We start from the raw sequence: 17,600 nt of genomic DNA on the forward strand, positions 1-17,600 counted from the left end.
CTGCTGCTAATCACACCGTTTGTCTCTGCTGCTATATACGACGTTGTCCCTTGCTTTGTCTCCGGCAGCCACTTATTCCTTGCTGCTCTGTGCTGCTGTTGCTGGCTTTTGGCTACAGCCGGCTTGCATGGTGGACTGCCGACACCACACCTTTAACCTGTTTATCCCTTTAATTTGAGCCCAATGATTTTGAGGAGTTAATCCCTTAATTTTGTTTTGTTTTCTGTACTTTATTATTTTGATTAAGTAAATTGTTTTGTTAAGTTTATTTTGTGAACTATTTCCTGCTTTATGTTGTACATTGCTTCATACATTTTGGGTTAATTATTTCCGTTGTAACTTCCTTTCTGTTTCCTTCTCAGTGGCTGCAGGCTGGTGGTGGTGCTGGTGACGTGGGTGGTGGTGTCCCTCATTCTTGTGTGCTGTGCTTCCTTGGATTTGGTGATACCAGTGTGTGACTGCCACGTGTGTCTGGGTGAACCATTTCCCTTTAATTTATTCCTGTTGAGTCCCCTTCCCCTTCACCTGCTCTTTCCCCACCAGTAGGCCTCAGCCCCTGATTAGGCTCCTTGTTTATTAGTTATAACCACGTGTCTTGCCTGTTGAGTGGAACGAACCTGTGTTTTTGATCAATGTAAAATAATATATAATAATTCCTTGGGTGCAATTCCCAAGGTGGCGTTGACGAGCAACCTAAGATTAACATTGAGAGCCTCCACACCGCCACATTAATAAAGGACATCTTTACTGTTCAATATGTTTCACTTTACCACGGCCAGTGATGGTTTAGTGGTGAGGGGTGCATTATATTCAGATCACAGCACGGCTAAAGCCTCATCACCATGTCTACACTAATGACAACTCCTCAGCTCTAATCAGCTGACCAGAGTTACATAACGTATAACATACATAACATACTAGCAGTTGTAACAGGTCAACAACCCCTAACCCTCACATAAGCTGGCCAGAGTTACATCACGTATAACATACATATCGATATTGATAACAGTCCACCTAGTCGTGGATCATCCCTTACATATTAAACAACCCCAAGACGCAGTTTGAAGAAGAGGCTGATAACTGACCTAAGAGTTTCCAGTGTACAGTGTGGACTCCCCAGTCCAGCAGAGAGCAGCTTCACTCCTGAATCCTGCAGATCATTGGTACTCAGGTCCAGCTCTCTCAGACTAGAGGAGTTGGAGCTGAGAACTGAGGCCAGAGCTTCACAGCATGTCTCTGACAGATGACATTCATTCAGCCTTCACACACAATAAACAGAACATGTCAGGAACTGTGATTAATATAACATAAATCTTTAAGTTATTCCATAATGAAGAAATGTTATTAGTTGACCAAATTACTAAATATTTAGATGTATAAATGTCCATTATATATTCAATGTAAAATGTTAAATAGATGTTTTGTAGAATTATTAACTGAATACTACTTCTATTGTTATGAATATTCTCTTATTTGAACTATACTACATTACACATTAATAGTACACCTACAGAGATGATTTGTATATTATAACTTTTATATTCTACTAGGATGTTTATTCTGTTGTGAGTAGAATAGTAATACATGTTGTGATGAACCTACAGAGATGTTTTGCATATTATTTTAACCTTATATTCCAGTTTTATGTATATTGTGTTGTGTGTACTTTAATTCCTGTTATTAGTGAACCTACAGAGATGTTTTGGAGGCTTTGACCACTGGCAGCAGCCTCAGAAGACCCTCCTCTGAAGAAGAGTATTTCTTCAGGTCAAACACGTCCAGCTCCTCTTCTGATGTCAGTAGGATGAAGGCCAGAGCTGACAGTTGAGCAGGAGAGAGAGTTTTTTGGGCGACACTTCCTGATGTCAGGTACTGTTCGATCTCCTTCACTAGAGAACGGTCGTTCAGCTCATTCAGACAGTGGAACAAGTTGATGCTTCTCTCTGGAGAGAGATCTTCATTTAGCTTCTTCTTGATGTAAGACACTGTTCCCTCATTGGTCAGTGAGCTAGTTCCTGTCTGTCCCAGCAGACCTCGTAGGACAATCTGATTGGTCTCCAGAGAGAGGCCCAGGAGGAAGCGGAGGAACAAGTCCAGGTGTCCGTTCTCACTCTGTAAGGCCTTGTCCACAGCACTCCGGTAGAGGAGGAGGAGTTTATCTTCCCCAGAGGTTGGTTGTTCTTCTAAGAGCAGATTGACACCAGTCTTGATGAAGGACTGAAAGACATAAAGGGCAGCCAGAAACTCCTGGATGCTCAGATGGACAAAGCAGAACACCCTGTCCTGGTACAGCCCACACTCCTCTTTAAAGATCTGGGTGAACACTCCTGAGTACATTGAGGCTGCTTTGATGTCAATGCCACACTCTGCCAGGTCTGCCTCATAGAAGATCAGGTTGCCTTTCTCCAGCTGGTTAAAAGCCAGTTTTCCCAGAGAAACAATGATCTCCCTGCTCTCTGGACTCCAGTTTGGATCTGTTTCAGCTCTCCCATGGTACTTCCTATCGCCCTGTATGGACTGAACCCTCAGAAAGTGGCTGTACATTTGAGTCACGGTCTTGGGCATCTCTTCTATCTGGGATTTTTTGAAGATGTCCTCCAGAACTGTAGCTGTGATCCAACAGAAGACTGGGATGTGACACATGATGTGGAGGCTTCGTGATTTCTTGACATGGGAGATGATAGTGCTGGCCAGCTTCCCTTCTCCGAATTTTTTCCTGAAGTACTCCTCCTTCTGTGGGTCGGTGAACCCTCTCACCTCTGTCACCATGTCAACACACTCAGCAGGGATCTGATTGGCTGCCGCAGGGCGTGTTGTTATCCAGATGCGAGCGGAGGGAAGCAGGTTGCCCCTGATGAGGTTTGTCAGCAGCACGTCCACTGAGGTCGGCTTTGTGACATCAGTCCAGGTCTGGTTGTTCTGGAAGTCCAGAGGAAGTCGACACTCATCCAGACCATCCAAGATGAAGACAACTTGGAACCGGTCGAATCTGCAGATTCCTGCTTCTTTGGTCTCAATAAAGAAGTGATGAAGAAGTTCCACCAAGCTCAACTCTTTCCCTTTCAGTAAATTCAGCTCTCTGAAAGTGAAGATAAATGTGAAGTGTATGTCATTGTTGGCTTTGCCTTCAGCCCAGTCCAGAGTGAACTTGTGTGTTAAGACGGTTTTACCAATGCCGGCCACTCCAGTTGTCATTATTGTTCTGATTGGTTGATCTTGTCCAGGTAATGGTTTAAAGATGTCTTCACATTTGATTGGTGTTTCCTCCTTGGCCGATTTCCTGGAAGCAGTTTCAATTATTCTGACCTCATGTTCCTTGTTGACATCTCCACTGCCTCTCTCTGTGATGAAGAGCTCTGTGTAGAAGTCATTCAGACCTGTTGGCTGTCCTGCTTTAGGGATTCCCTCAAACACACACTTGAACTTCTTCTTCAAATGAGACTTGATTTTATGTTGGCACCTGACAGCATCATATCCTAAATGAGAAAACAACAGAGGACATCAGTTAGTGGATGGTGACAGTGGAAGCATGTCAATATTTACTGTAAAATTATCAACTTCATGATATTTAGTGGCTTCATTACTTGTGGTTCGAGAAGCTGGACGTGTAATTTAGCGTGAATAGAATAAATAAGAGTCTCATACTGCTCTTCAAAAAAATTATTCATTCTGTTTTCAAGATAAGAGTCTCTTCTGCAATTAAAAAAATAACTCCTCTTTCTTCAAAATAAGAGTCTCTTACCGCCCCACAGTGTGTCGGCCAGTTCCTCATGGTTCATCTCCATCAGGCAGAGCTTTGTGATGTCTACCACTCCCTCTATGGCGCGCCTCCTCTGCTCCTCCTTCTTACCATCCACCTCCTCCTCTTCCCTCTGACTCTCTGAGCATTGTGGGTAATCTGGGAAGAGATCCCTCCAGAGCTTCTTCAGCTCCTTGTCTAGAAAAGCGTGTGCGTTCTCCTCAGCCCTCTGGAACAGAACAAACATCAAGGAGAACTTTACTCTGAACTAACTGAGGACATCAGAAGCATCTGTCCTGTATTCACTTCCCACTGGTCTAAAGAGGGAAGCCTGGAGACTATGAGCTCCACAAGAGATGCTTTCTTATGTTCATGTAGAGCTAAAGTCAAACGTCTTGTTGGATATTTACACACCTTGATCAGCTCTGTTTGATGCTGCTGTACAGATTGAGCACTGGTAACCTTTGACCTCTGGTGGGGTTGTCTGTGGAGAAAACACACACACGTACACACACAAACACACATTAAACATAAACACACACAGTAAACAAACAAGAGGGAGAGAGAGAGAGAGAGAGAGACACACAGAGAGAATATTATTGTCTCCAATTATGTTTATGTTTATACTGCAAGTATTTAATTTTTACATTTATTTTGTATTTTTATTCATCCCTTAATCTCTCTTTCGCTGTACTTTTGACTCTTGAGCTGCAATAACAAGAGAGATTCCCCTTGTGTGGGATTCATAAAGTTGGACGTATCGTATCTGCTTGTGGATATTTTATTGGTAAATGGCTTTGTGTGTGTGTGTGTGTGTGTGTGTGTGTGTGTGTGTGTGTGTGTGTGTGTGTGTGTGTGTGTGTGTGTGTGTGTGTGTGTAAGGAGTACAGGTAAACTGTAATCCTCTTCAGTTAGTTAATGATTGATTGTGAGAGAGAGTATCAGTAGAGTCTGATAACAACCAACTGGTCTGTTGTCATGGTCTGTTTGAAACTCCTACCTCTCCTCTCTGGAGGGGCGTCCATCTTTAAAGACAGGAGGTGTCCTCATAGAGCTGTCACTCTTCATGGAGACACAGCTGGGTCCAGGGGAGTCTGCTCTCTGCTGCTGGACTCTACTAGAAAAACAAGAACCAGGATCACACCATGTCAACCACGTCACTAAAACAGCCTTATCCCCCCTCTCATTATCACCATGTCAACCACATCACTAAAACAGCCTTATCCCTCCTCTCATTACCACCATGTCAACCACATCACTAAAACAGCCTTATCCCTCCTCTCATTACCACCATGTCAACCACATCACTAAAACAGCCTTATCCCTCCTCTCATTACCACCATGTCAACAACATCACTAAAACAACCTTATCCTTCCTCTCATTACCACCATGTCAACCACATCACTAAAACAACCTTATCCCTCCTCTCATTATCACCATGTCAACCACATCACTAAAACAGCCTTATCCCTCCTCTCATTACCACCATGTCAACCACATCACTGAAACAGCTTTATCCCTCCTCATTATCACCATGTCAACCACGTCACTAAAACAGCCTTATCCCTCCTTTCATTATCACCATGCAACCACATTACTAAAACAGCCTTATCCCTCCTCTCATTACCACCATGTCAACCACTTCACTAAAGAGAGAGAGAGGGTTTATATTTATACTGTGCAAGTATCCTGTGTAATTGTATTTATTTAGTTATTATTCTACGTTTTGTATCTTTATTTAATTTTTACATTTATTTTGTATCTTTATTCATCCCTTAATCTCTCTTTCTTTGTACTTTTGACTCTTGAGCTGCAATAACGAGAGAGATTCCCCCGAGAGAACGATGTAGGGAGAGAGGATACTCTTCCTAACTCAGTAACGGTAGAGTCTGATAACAACCAACTGGTCTGTTGTCATGGTCTGTTTGAAACTCCTACCTCTCCTCTCTGGAGGGGCGTCCATCTTTAAAGACAGGAGGTTCATACATAGAGCTGTCACTCTTCATGGAGACACAGCTGGGTCCAGGGGAGTCTGCTCTCTGCTGCTGGACTCTACTAGAAAAACAAGAACCAGGATCACACCGTGTCAACCACATCACTAAAACAGCCTTATCCCTCCTCTCATTATCACCATGTCAACCACATCACTAAAACAGCCTTATCCCTCCTCTCATTACCACCATGTCAACCACATCACTAAAACAGCCTTATCCCTCCTCTCATTACCACCATGTCAACCACATCACTAAAACAGCCTTACCCCTCCTCTGATTATCACCATGTCAACCACATCACTAAAACAGCCTTATCCCTCCTCTCATTATCACCATGTCAACCACATCACTAAAACAGCCTTATCCCTCCTCTCATTATCACCATGTCAACCACATCACTAAAACAGCCTTATCCCTTCTCTCATTACCACCATGTCAACAACATCACTAAAACAGCCTTATCCCTCCTCTCATTACCAGCATGTCAACCACATCACTAAAACAGCCTTATCCCTCCTCATTACCACCATGTAAACCACATCACTAAAGAGAGAGAGAGATTGTAAGTGACGTTACATGAATAAGTTTTCTTTCATTCTGCACACTTAATAATCAACACTTCAATTTCATGTAATAAATAAATAGATAATAATTGATGTTGGGTTAAAAGGTTCAAATGTTAATATAATGTAACCCTGTAATGTAACCCTGTCACTGAACCCATGTGTAATGTGTAATTAGTGTTAATGTGTTAATATAATGTAACTGAACCCATGTGTAATGTGTAATTAGTGTTAATGTGTTAATATAATGTAACTGAACCCATGTGTAATGTGTAATTAGTGTTAATGTGTTAATATAATGTAACTGAACCCATGTGAAATGTGTAATTAGTGTTAATGTGTTAATATAATGTAACTGAACCCGTGTGTAATGTGTAATTAGTGTTAATGTGTTAATATAATGTAACTGAACCCATGTGTAATGTCTAATTAGAATGTGTTAAAATGTTAATATAATGTAACTGAACCCGTGTGTAATGTGTAATTAGTGTTAATGTGTTAATATAATGTAACTGAACCCGTGTGTAATGTGTAATTAGTGTTAATGTGTTAATATAATGTAACTGAACCCGTGTGTAATGTGTAATTAGTGTTAATGTGTTAATATAATGTAACTGAACCCGTGTGTAATGTGTAATTAGTGTTAATGTGTTAATATAATGTAACTGAACCCGTGTGTAATGTGTAATTAGTGTTAATGTGTTAATATAATGTAACTGAACCCGTGTGTAATGTGTAATTAGTGTTAATGTGTTAATATAATGTAACTGAACCCGTGTGTAATGTGTAATTAGTGTTAATGTGTTAATATAATGTAACTGAACCCGTGTGTAATGTGTAATTAGTGTTAATGTGTTAATATAATGTAACTGAACCTGTGTGTAATGTGTAATTAGTGTTAATGTGTTAATATAATGTAACTGAACATGTAATGTGTAATTAGTGTTAATGTGTTAATATAATGTAACTGAACCCGTGTGTAATGTGTAATTAGTGTTAATGTGTTAATATAATGTAACTGAACCCGTGTGTAATGTGTAGTTAGTGTTAATGTGTTAATATAATGTAACTGAACCCGTGTGTAATGTGTAATTAGTGTTAATGTGTTAATATAATGTAACTGAACCCGTGTGTAATGTGTAATTAGTGTTAATGTGTTAATATAATGTAACTGAACCCATGTGTAATGTGTAATTAGTGTTAATGTGTTAATATAATGTAACTGAACCCGTGTGTAATGTGTAATTAGTGTTAATGTGTTAATATAATGTAACTGAACCCATGTGTAATGTCTAATTAGAATGTGTTAAAATGTTAATATAATGTAACTGAACCCGTGTGTAATGTGTAATTAGTGTTAATGTGTTAATATAATGTAACTGAACCCATGTGTAATGTCTAATTAGAATGTGTTAAAATGTTAATATAATGTAACTGAACCCATGTGTAATGTGTAATTAGTGTTAATGTGTTAATATAATGTAACTGAACCCGTGTGTAATGTGTAATTAGTGTTAATGTGTTAATATAATGTAACTGAACCCGTGTGTAATGTGTAATTAGTGTTAATGTGTTAATATAATGTAACTGAACCCGTGTGTAATGTCTAATTAGTGTTAATGTGTTAATATAATGTAACTGAACCCATGTGTAATGTGTAATTAGTGTTAATGTGTTAATATAATGTAACTGAACCCGTGTGTAATGTCTAATTAGAATGTGTTAAAATGTTAATATAATGTAACTGAACCCGTGTGTAATGTGTAATTAGTGTTAATGTGTTAATATAATGTAACTGAACCCGTGTGTAATGTGTAATTAGTGTTAATGTGTTAATATAATGTAACTGAACCCGTGTGTAATGTGTAATTAGTGTTAATGTGTTAATATAATGTAACTGAACCCATGTGTAATGTCTAATTAGAATGTGTTAAAATGTTAATATAATGTAACTGAACCCGTGTGTAATGTGTAATTAGTGTTAATGTGTTAATATAATGTAACTGAACCCGTGTGTAATGTGTAATTAGTGTTAATGTGTTAATATAATGTAACTGAACCCATGTGTAATGTCTAATTAGTGTTAATGTGTTAATATAATGTAACTGAACCCGTGTGTAATGTGTAATTAGTGTTAATGTGTTAATATAATGTAACTGAACCCATGTGTAATGTGTAATTAGTGTTAAAATGTTAATATAATGTAACTGAACCCGTGTGTAATGTGTAATTAGTGTTAATGTGTTAATATAATGTAACTGAACCCATGTGTAATGTGTAATTAGTGTTAATGTGTTAATATAATGTAACTGAACCCGTGTGTAATGTGTAATTAGTGTTAATGTGTTAATATAATGTAACTGAACCCATGTGTAATGTGTAATTAGTGTTAATGTGTTAATATAATGTAACTGAACCCGTGTGTAATGTGTAATTAATGTTAATGTGTTAATATAATGTAACTGAACCCATGTGTAATGTGTAATTAGTGTTAATGTGTTAATATAATGTAACTGAACCCGTGTGTAATGTGTAATTAGTGTTAATGTGTTAATATAATGTAACTGAACCCATGTGTAATGTGTAATTAGTGTTAATGTGTTAATATAATGTAACTGAACCCGTGTGTAATGTGTAATTAATGTTAATGTGTTAATATAATGTAACTGAACCCGTGTGTAATGTGTAATTAGTGTTAATGTGTTAATATAATGTAACTGAACCCGTGTGTAATGTGTAATTAGTGTTAATGTGTTAATATAATGTAACTGAACCCATGTGTAATGTCTAATTAGAATGTGTTAAAATGTTAATATAATGTAACTGAACCCGTGTGTAATGTGTAATTAGTGTTAATGTGTTAATATAATGTAACTGAACCCGTGTGTAATGTGTAATTAGTGTTAATGTGTTAATATAATGTAACTGAACCCGTGTGTAATGTGTAATTAGTGTTAATGTGTTAATATAATGTAACTGAACCCATGTGTAATGTGTAATTAGTGTTAATGTGTTAATATAATGTAACTGAACCCATGTGTAATGTGTAATTAGTGTTAATGTGTTAATATAATGTAACTGAACCCATGTGTAATGTGTAATTAGTGTTAATGTGTTAATATAATGTAACTGAACCCGTGTGTAATGTGTAATTAGTGTTAATGTGTTAATATAATGTAACTGAACCCGCGTGTAATGTGTAATTAGTGTTAATGTGTTAATATAATGTAACTGAACCCGTGTGTAATGTGTAATTAGTGTTAATGTGTTAATATAATGTAACTGAACCCGTGTGTAATGTGTAATTAGTGTTAATGTGTTAATATAATGTAACTGAACCCGTGTGTAATGTGTAATTAGTGTTAATGTGTTAATATAATGTATCTGAACCCATGTGTAATGTGTAATTAGTGTTAATGTGTTAATATAATGTAACTGAACCCGTGTGTAATGTGTAATTAGTGTTAATGTGTTAATATAATGTAACTGAACCCGTGTGTAATGTGTAATTAGTGTTAATGTGTTAATATAATGTAACTGAACCCATGTGTAATGTGTAATTAGTGTTAATGTGTTAATATAATGTAACTGAACCCGCGTGTAATGTCTAATTAGTGTTAATGTGTTAATATAATGTAACTGAACCCGTGTGAAATGTGTAATTAGTGTTAATGTGTTAATATAATGTATCTGAACCCGTGTGTAATGTGTAATTAGTGTTAATGTGTTAATATAATGTAACTGAACCCATGTGTAATGTGTAATTAGTGTTAATGTGTTAATATAATGTAACTGAACCCGTGTGTAATGTGTAATTAGTGTTAATGTGTTAATATAATGTAACTGAACCCGTGTGTAATGTGTAATTAGTGTTAATGTGTTAATATAATGTAACTGAACCTGTGTGTAATGTGTAATTAGTGTTAATGTGTTAATATAATGTAACTGAACCCGTGTGTAATGTGTAATTAGTGTTAATGTGTTAATATAATGTAACTGAACCCATGTGTAATGTGTAATTAGTGTTAATGTGTTAATATAATGTAACTGAACCCGTGTGTAATGTGTAATTAGTGTTAATGTGTTAATATAATGTATCTGAACCCATGTGTAATGTGTAATTAGTGTTAATGTGTTAATATAATGTAACTGAACCCGTGTGTAATGTGTAATTAGTGTTAATGTGTTAATATAATGTAACTGAACCCGTGTGTAATGTGTAATTAGTGTTAATGTGTTAATATAATGTAACTGAACCCGTGTGTAATGTGTAATTAGTGTTAATGTGTTAATATAATGTAACTGAACCCATGTGTAATGTGTAATTAGTGTTAATGTGTTAATATAATGTAACTGAACCCGCGTGTAATGTCTAATTAGTGTTAATGTGTTAATATAATGTAACTGAACCCGTGTGAAATGTGTAATTAGTGTTAATGTGTTAATATAATGTATCTGAACCCATGTGTAATGTGTAATTAGTGTTAATGTGTTAATATAATGTAACTGAACCCGTGTGTAATGTGTAATTAGTGTTAATGTGTTAATATAATGTAACTGAACCCGTGTGTAATGTGTAATTAGTGTTAATGTGTTAATATAATGTAACTGAACCCATGTGTAATGTGTAATTAGTGTTAATGTGTTAATATAATGTAACTGAACCCGCGTGTAATGTCTAATTAGTGTTAATGTGTTAATATAATGTAACTGAATCCATGTGTAATGTGTAATTAGTGTTAATGTGTTAATATAATGTAACTGAACCCATGTGTAATGTGTAATTAGTGTTAATGTGTTAATATAATGTAACTGAACCCATGTGTAATGTGTAATTAGTGTTAAAATGTTAATATAATGTAACTGAACCCATGTGTAATGTGTAATTAGTGTTAATGTGTTAATATAATGTATCTGAACCCATGTGTAATGTGTAGTTAGTGTTAATGTGTTAATATAATGTAACTGAACCCATGTGTAATGTGTAATTAGTGTTAATGTGTTAATATAATGTAACTGAACCCGTGTGTAATGTGTAATTAGTGTTAATGTGTTAATATAATGTAACTGAACCCATGTGTAATGTGTAATTAGTGTTAATGTGTTAATATAATGTAACTGAACCCGTGTGTAATGTGTAATTAGTGTTAATGTGTTAATATAATGTAACTGAACCCGTGTGTAATGTGTAATTAGTGTTAATGTGTTAATATAATGTAACTGAACCCGTGTGTAATGTGTAGTTAGTGTTAATGTGTTAATATAATGTAACTGAACCCATGTGTAATGTGTAATTAGTGTTAATGTGTTAATATAATGTAACTGAACCCATGTGTAATGTGTAATTAGTGTTAATGTGTTAATATAATGTAACTGAACCCATGTGTAATGTGTAATTAGTGTTAATGTGTTAATATAATGTAACTGAACCCGTGTGTAATGTGTAATTAGTGTTAATGTGTTAATATAATGTAACTGAACCCATGTGTAATGTGTAATTAGTGTTAATGTGTTAATATAATGTAACTGAACCCGTGTGTAATGTGCAATTAGTGTTAATGTGTTAATATAATGTAACTGAACCCGTGTGTAATGTGTAATTAGTGTTAATGTGTTAATATAATGTAACTGAACCCGTGTGTAATGTGTAATTAGTGTTAATGTGTTAATATAATGTAACTGAACCCGTGTGTAATGTGTAATTAGTGTTAATGTGTTAATATAATGTAACTGAACCCGTGTGTAATGTGTAGTTAGTGTTAATGTGTTAATATAATGTAACTGAACCCGTGTGTAATGTGTAATTACTGTTAATGTGTTAATATAATGTAACTGAACCCATGTGTAATGTATAATTAGTGTTAATGTGTTAATATAATGTAACTGAACGTGTAATGTGTAATTAGTGTTAATGTGTTAATATAATGTAACTGAACCCATGTGTAATGTGTAATTAGTGTTAATGTGTTAATATAATGTAACTGAACCCGTGTGTAATGTGTAATTAGTGTTAATGTGTTAATATAATGTAACTGAACCCGTGTGTAATGTGTAATTAGTGTTAATGTGTTAATATAATGTAACTGAACCTGTGTGTAATGTGTAATTAGTGTTAATGTGTTAATATAATGTAACTGAACCCATGTGTAATGTATAATTAGTGTTAATGTGTTAATATAATGTAACTGAACATGTAATGTGTAATTAGTGTTAATGTGTTAATATAATGTAACTGAACCCATGTGTAATGTGTAATTAGTGTTAATGTGTTAATATAATGTAACTGAACCCATGTGTAATGTATAATTAGTGTTAATGTGTTAATATAATGTAACTGAACGTGTAATGTGTAATTAGTGTTAATGTGTTAATATAATGTAACTGAACCCATGTGTAATGTGTAATTAGTGTTAATGTGTTAATATAATGTAACTGAACCCATGTGTAATGTGTAATTAGTGTCAATGTGTTAATATAATGTAACTGAACCCGTGTGTAATGTGTAATTAGTGTTAATGTGTTAATATAATGTAACTGAACCCGTGTGTAATGTGTAATTAGTGTTAATGTGTTAATATAATGTAACTGAACCCATATGTAATGTGTAATTAGTGTTAATGTGTTAATATAATGTAACTGAACCCATGTGTAATGTATAATTACTGTTAATGTGTTAATATAATGTAACTGAACCCGTGTGTAATGTGTAATTAGTGTTAATGTGTTAATATAATGTAACTGAACCCATGTGTAATGTGTAATTAGTGTTAATGTGTTAATATAATGTAACTGAACCCATGTGTAATGTGTAATTAGTGTTAATGTGTTAATATAATGTAACTGAACCCGTGTGTAATGTGTAATTAGTGTTAATGTGTTAATATAATGTAACTGAACCCGTGTGTAATGTGTAATTAGTGTTAATGTGTTAATATAATGTAACTGAACCCATGTGTAATGTGTAATTAGTGTTAATGTGTTAATATAATGTAACTGAACCCATGTGTAATGTGTAATTAGTGTTAATGTGTTAATATAATGTAACTGAACCCATGTGTAATGTGTAATTAGTGTCAATGTGTTAATATAATGTAACTGAACCCATGTGTAATGTGTAATTAGTGTCAATGTGTTAATATAATGTAACTGAACCCATGTGTAATGTGTAATTAGTGTTAATGTGTTAATATAATGTAACTGAACCCATGTGTAATGTGTAATTAGTGTTAATGTGTTAATATAATGTAACTGAACCCATGTGTAATGTGTAATTAGTGTTAATGTGTTAATATAATGTAACTGAACCCATGTGTAATGTGTAATTAGTGTCAATGTGTTAATATAATGTAACTGAACCCATGTGTAATGTGTAATTAGTGTTAATGTGTTAATATAATGTAACTGAACCCGTGTGAAATGTGTAATTAGTGTTAATGTGTTAATATAATGTATCTGAACCCATGTGTAATGTGTAATTAGTGTTAATGTGTTAATATAATGTAACTGAACCCGTGTGTAATGTGTAATTAGTGTTAATGTGTTAATATAATGTAACTGAACCCGTGTGTAATGTGTAATTAGTGTTAATGTGTTAATATAATGTAACTGAACCCGTGTGTAATGTGTAATTAGTGTTAATGTGTTAATATAATGTAACTGAACCCATGTGTAATGTGTAATTAGTGTTAATGTGTTAATATAATGTAACTGAACCCGTGTGAAATGTGTAATTAGTGTTAATGTGTTAATATAATGTATCTGAACCCATGTGTAATGTGTAATTAGTGTTAATGTGTTAATATAATGTAACTGAACCCGTGTGTAATGTGTAATTAGTGTTAATGTGTTAATATAATGTAACTGAACCCATGTGTAATGTGTAATTAGTGTTAATGTGTTAATATAATGTAACTGAACCCGTGTGAAATGTGTAATTAGTGTTAATGTGTTAATATAATGTATCTGAACCCATGTGTAATGTGTAATTAGTGTTAATGTGTTAATATAATGTAACTGAACCCGTGTGTAATGTGTAATTAGTGTTAATGTGTTAATATAATGTAACTGAACCCGTGTGTAATGTGTAATTAGTGTTAATGTGTTAATATAATGTAACTGAACCCATGTGTAATGTGTAATTAGAATGTGTTAAAATGTTAATATAATGTAACTGAACCCATGTGTAATGTGTAATTAGTGTTAGTGTGTTAATATAATGTAACTGAACCCATGTGTAATGTGTAATTAGTGTTAATGTGTTAATATAATGTAACTGAACCCGTGTGTAATGTGTAATTAGTGTTAATGTGTTAATATAATGTAACTGAACCCGTGTGTAATGTGTAATTAGTGTTAATGTGTTAATATAATGTAACTGAACCCGTGTGTAATGTGTAATTAGTGTTAATGTGTTAATATAATGTAACTGAACCCGTGTGTAATGTGTAATTAGTGTTAATGTGTTAATATAATGTAACTGAACCCGTGTGTAATGTGTAATTAGTGTTAATGTGTTAATATAATGTAACTGAACCCATGTGTAATGTGTAATTAGTGTTAATGTGTTAATATAATGTAACTGAACCCGTGTGTAATGTGTAATTAGTGTTAATGTGTTAATATAATGTAACTGAACCTGTGTGTAATGTGTAATTAGTGTTAATGTGTTAATATAATGTAACTGAACCCATGTGTAATGTGTAATTAGTGTTAATGTGTTAATATAATGTAACTGAACCCATGTGTAATGTGTAATTAGTGTTAATGTGTTAATATAATGTAACTGAACCCATGTGTAATGTGTAATTAGTGTTAATGTGTTAATATAATGTAACTGAACCCATGTGTAATGTGTAATTAGTGTTAATGTGTTAATATAATGTAACTGAACCCGTGTGTAATGTGTAATTAGTGTTAATGTGTTAATATAATGTAACTGAACCCGTGTGTAATGTGTAATTAGTGTTAATGTGTTAATATAATGTAACTGAACCCGTGTGTAATGTGTAATTAGTGTTAATGTGTTAATATAATGTAACTGAACCCGTGTGTAATGTGTAATTAGTGTTAATGTGTTAATATAATGTAACTGAACCCATGTGTAATGTGTAATTAGTGTTAATGTGTTAATATAATGTAACTGAACCCATGTGTAATGTGTAATTAGTGTTAATGTGTTAATATAACGCACAGAACTAACGTTTTGTTCCTAGTTTCCTTACGTCATTAGTGTTGGTTTGAATTGATGTAAAGCGAATGAATGGCGCTCGTTAAGTGCAGCGATATTGTGTTTAATAGTAGTATATAATGTTACTGTGCAAGTATCCTATTTAATTGTATTTATTTAGTTACTATTCTACGTTTTGTATCTTTATTTAATTATTACATTTCTTTTGTATTTTTATTCATCCCTTAATCTCTCTTTCTCTGTACTTTTGACTCTTGAGCTGCAATAACAAGAGAGATTCCCCCGAGAGAACGATGTAGGGAGAGAGGATACTCTTTCTAACTCAGTAACGGTAGAGTCTGATAACAACCAACTGGTCTGTTGTCATGGTCTGTTTGAAACTCCTACCTCTCCTCTCTGGAGGAGCGTCCATCTTTAAAGACAGGAGGTTGATGCATAGAGTGGTCACTCTTCATGGAGACACAGCTGGGTCCAGGGGAGTCTGCTCTCTGCTGCTGGACTCTTCTAGAAAAACATGAACCAGGATTTATGGATGTTTGATAGCTGCTGTATTTTTATAATCTCTGATATATACTCACTTTGGTTCAAAGAAGTTTTTTCTTTCCATAAACCAGTCACTCTTCATGGAGACACAGCTGGGTCCAGGGGAGTCTGCTCTCTGCTGCTGCTCTGGTCTTCAACACAACACACACACACACACACACACACACACACACACACACACACACACACAGACACACAGACACACACACACACACACACACAGCTGTTACTCAGACTAATGATGGAGTCATGTTATATCACCGCTGAGCTCTGAGATGGACAACAGTCACAGACAGTGAGAGATCCTCTTCTTACCTCTTAGCTTTGCTCTGGCGGCCATGTTCCTCAGACAGAGTGGTCTTAGAGGTAGGACCCCCCTCCTCTCTCTCCTCATCCATAGCACACTGGAGACCTGGACACAAACACAACTCCATGTTGTTTCTGTGGATTGTATTTGGGTACCAGACAGGAAATGGCTGTAGTGTTGACAAACCAAACAAACATAGTAAGGAGATCTTTTGAAGCGTCAGAAAAACCTCAGATCAAACCAGGACACCGACCTGGACCTGAGTAAGAGCTGTCTTTAATCAATCATTAACTAACCACACACACACACACACACACCCCCGCACACACACACGCAGATAAGATATGATCAACTTTATCAATCCCACACGGTGGAATCACTTGTTATTGCAGCTGAAGAGTCAAAAGCACAGTAGAGTAGAGTGTCTCTCTCTCTACGTCCCTCTCCCCCCCGAGTGTCCCTGTACCGTACTCAAGTACGACCCCCCCCCCCCCCCCACTCACACTAGGCCAAGTGTCCCTGTACCGTACTCAAGTACGACCCCCCCCCCCCCCCCCCCCCCACTCACACTAGACCGAGTGTCCCTGTACCGTACTCAAGTACGACCCCCCCCCCCCCCCACTCACACTAGACCGAGTGTCCCTGTACCGTACTCAAGTAAGACCCCCCCCCCCCCCCCCCCCCCCCACTAGACAATCTCAACTGGGCCTGAGTGCGGTTGCCTCTTGTACACGCGGTTGCGTATCTTGCGTGTAAGAGCTGTCATTAAAACAATCAATCATTAACTAACTAAAGAGGAGAACTGGTTTACCTGTACTCCTCACACACACACACAGACACACGCACGCACATACACACACACACACACACATGCACGCACGCACGCACGCACACACACACACACACACACACACACACGGCCATTTACCAATAAAACATCCACAAGCAGGTAAGATAGATAGATAAAGATTAACTTTATCAATCCCACACGGTGGAATCACTTGTTATTGCAGCTCAAGAGTCAAAAGTACAGAGAAAGAGAGATTAATGATTTATCTCTCACGTAGAGTGTCTCTCACTCTACGTCCCTCTCCCCCCCTCTCTCTCTCTCTCTCTCTCTCCCTGTCTCTCTCAGTCAGGTTTAATACTACAGCATATATTAATACTAATTATAATACTGGTGACAGTGATATAGCTAGTCAGGTTTAGGATTTAGTATACATTAATACATTGTGAATACATGACCAATAATCTTAAGAAAACATG

The 17,600-nt window shown here is 35.8% G+C and overlaps 1 protein-coding gene across 1 annotated transcript in view; it reads right to left on the minus strand.

The window, feature by feature from the left end:
- LOC311340092 (NACHT, LRR and PYD domains-containing protein 3-like) overlaps window positions 1-16,452 on the minus strand; it is a 69,090-nt gene extending 52,638 nt beyond the window's left edge. The window contains 6 exon segments of the mRNA XM_084464956.1: window positions 3,743-3,968; window positions 4,154-4,223; window positions 4,740-4,853; window positions 5,679-5,795; window positions 15,872-15,988; window positions 16,343-16,452. Of these exon segments, the coding sequence (XP_084321082.1) occupies window positions 3,743-3,968; window positions 4,154-4,223; window positions 4,740-4,853; window positions 5,679-5,795; window positions 15,872-15,988; window positions 16,343-16,425 (727 nt within the window). The 5' untranslated portion in view covers window positions 16,426-16,452.
- Window positions 16,453-17,600: the final 1,148 nt, after the last annotated feature.

The sequence above is a fragment of the Micromesistius poutassou genome (assembly GCF_964030765.1).
Source record: "Micromesistius poutassou genome assembly, chromosome: 3".
Lineage (NCBI taxonomy): Eukaryota > Metazoa > Chordata > Actinopteri > Gadiformes > Gadidae > Micromesistius > Micromesistius poutassou.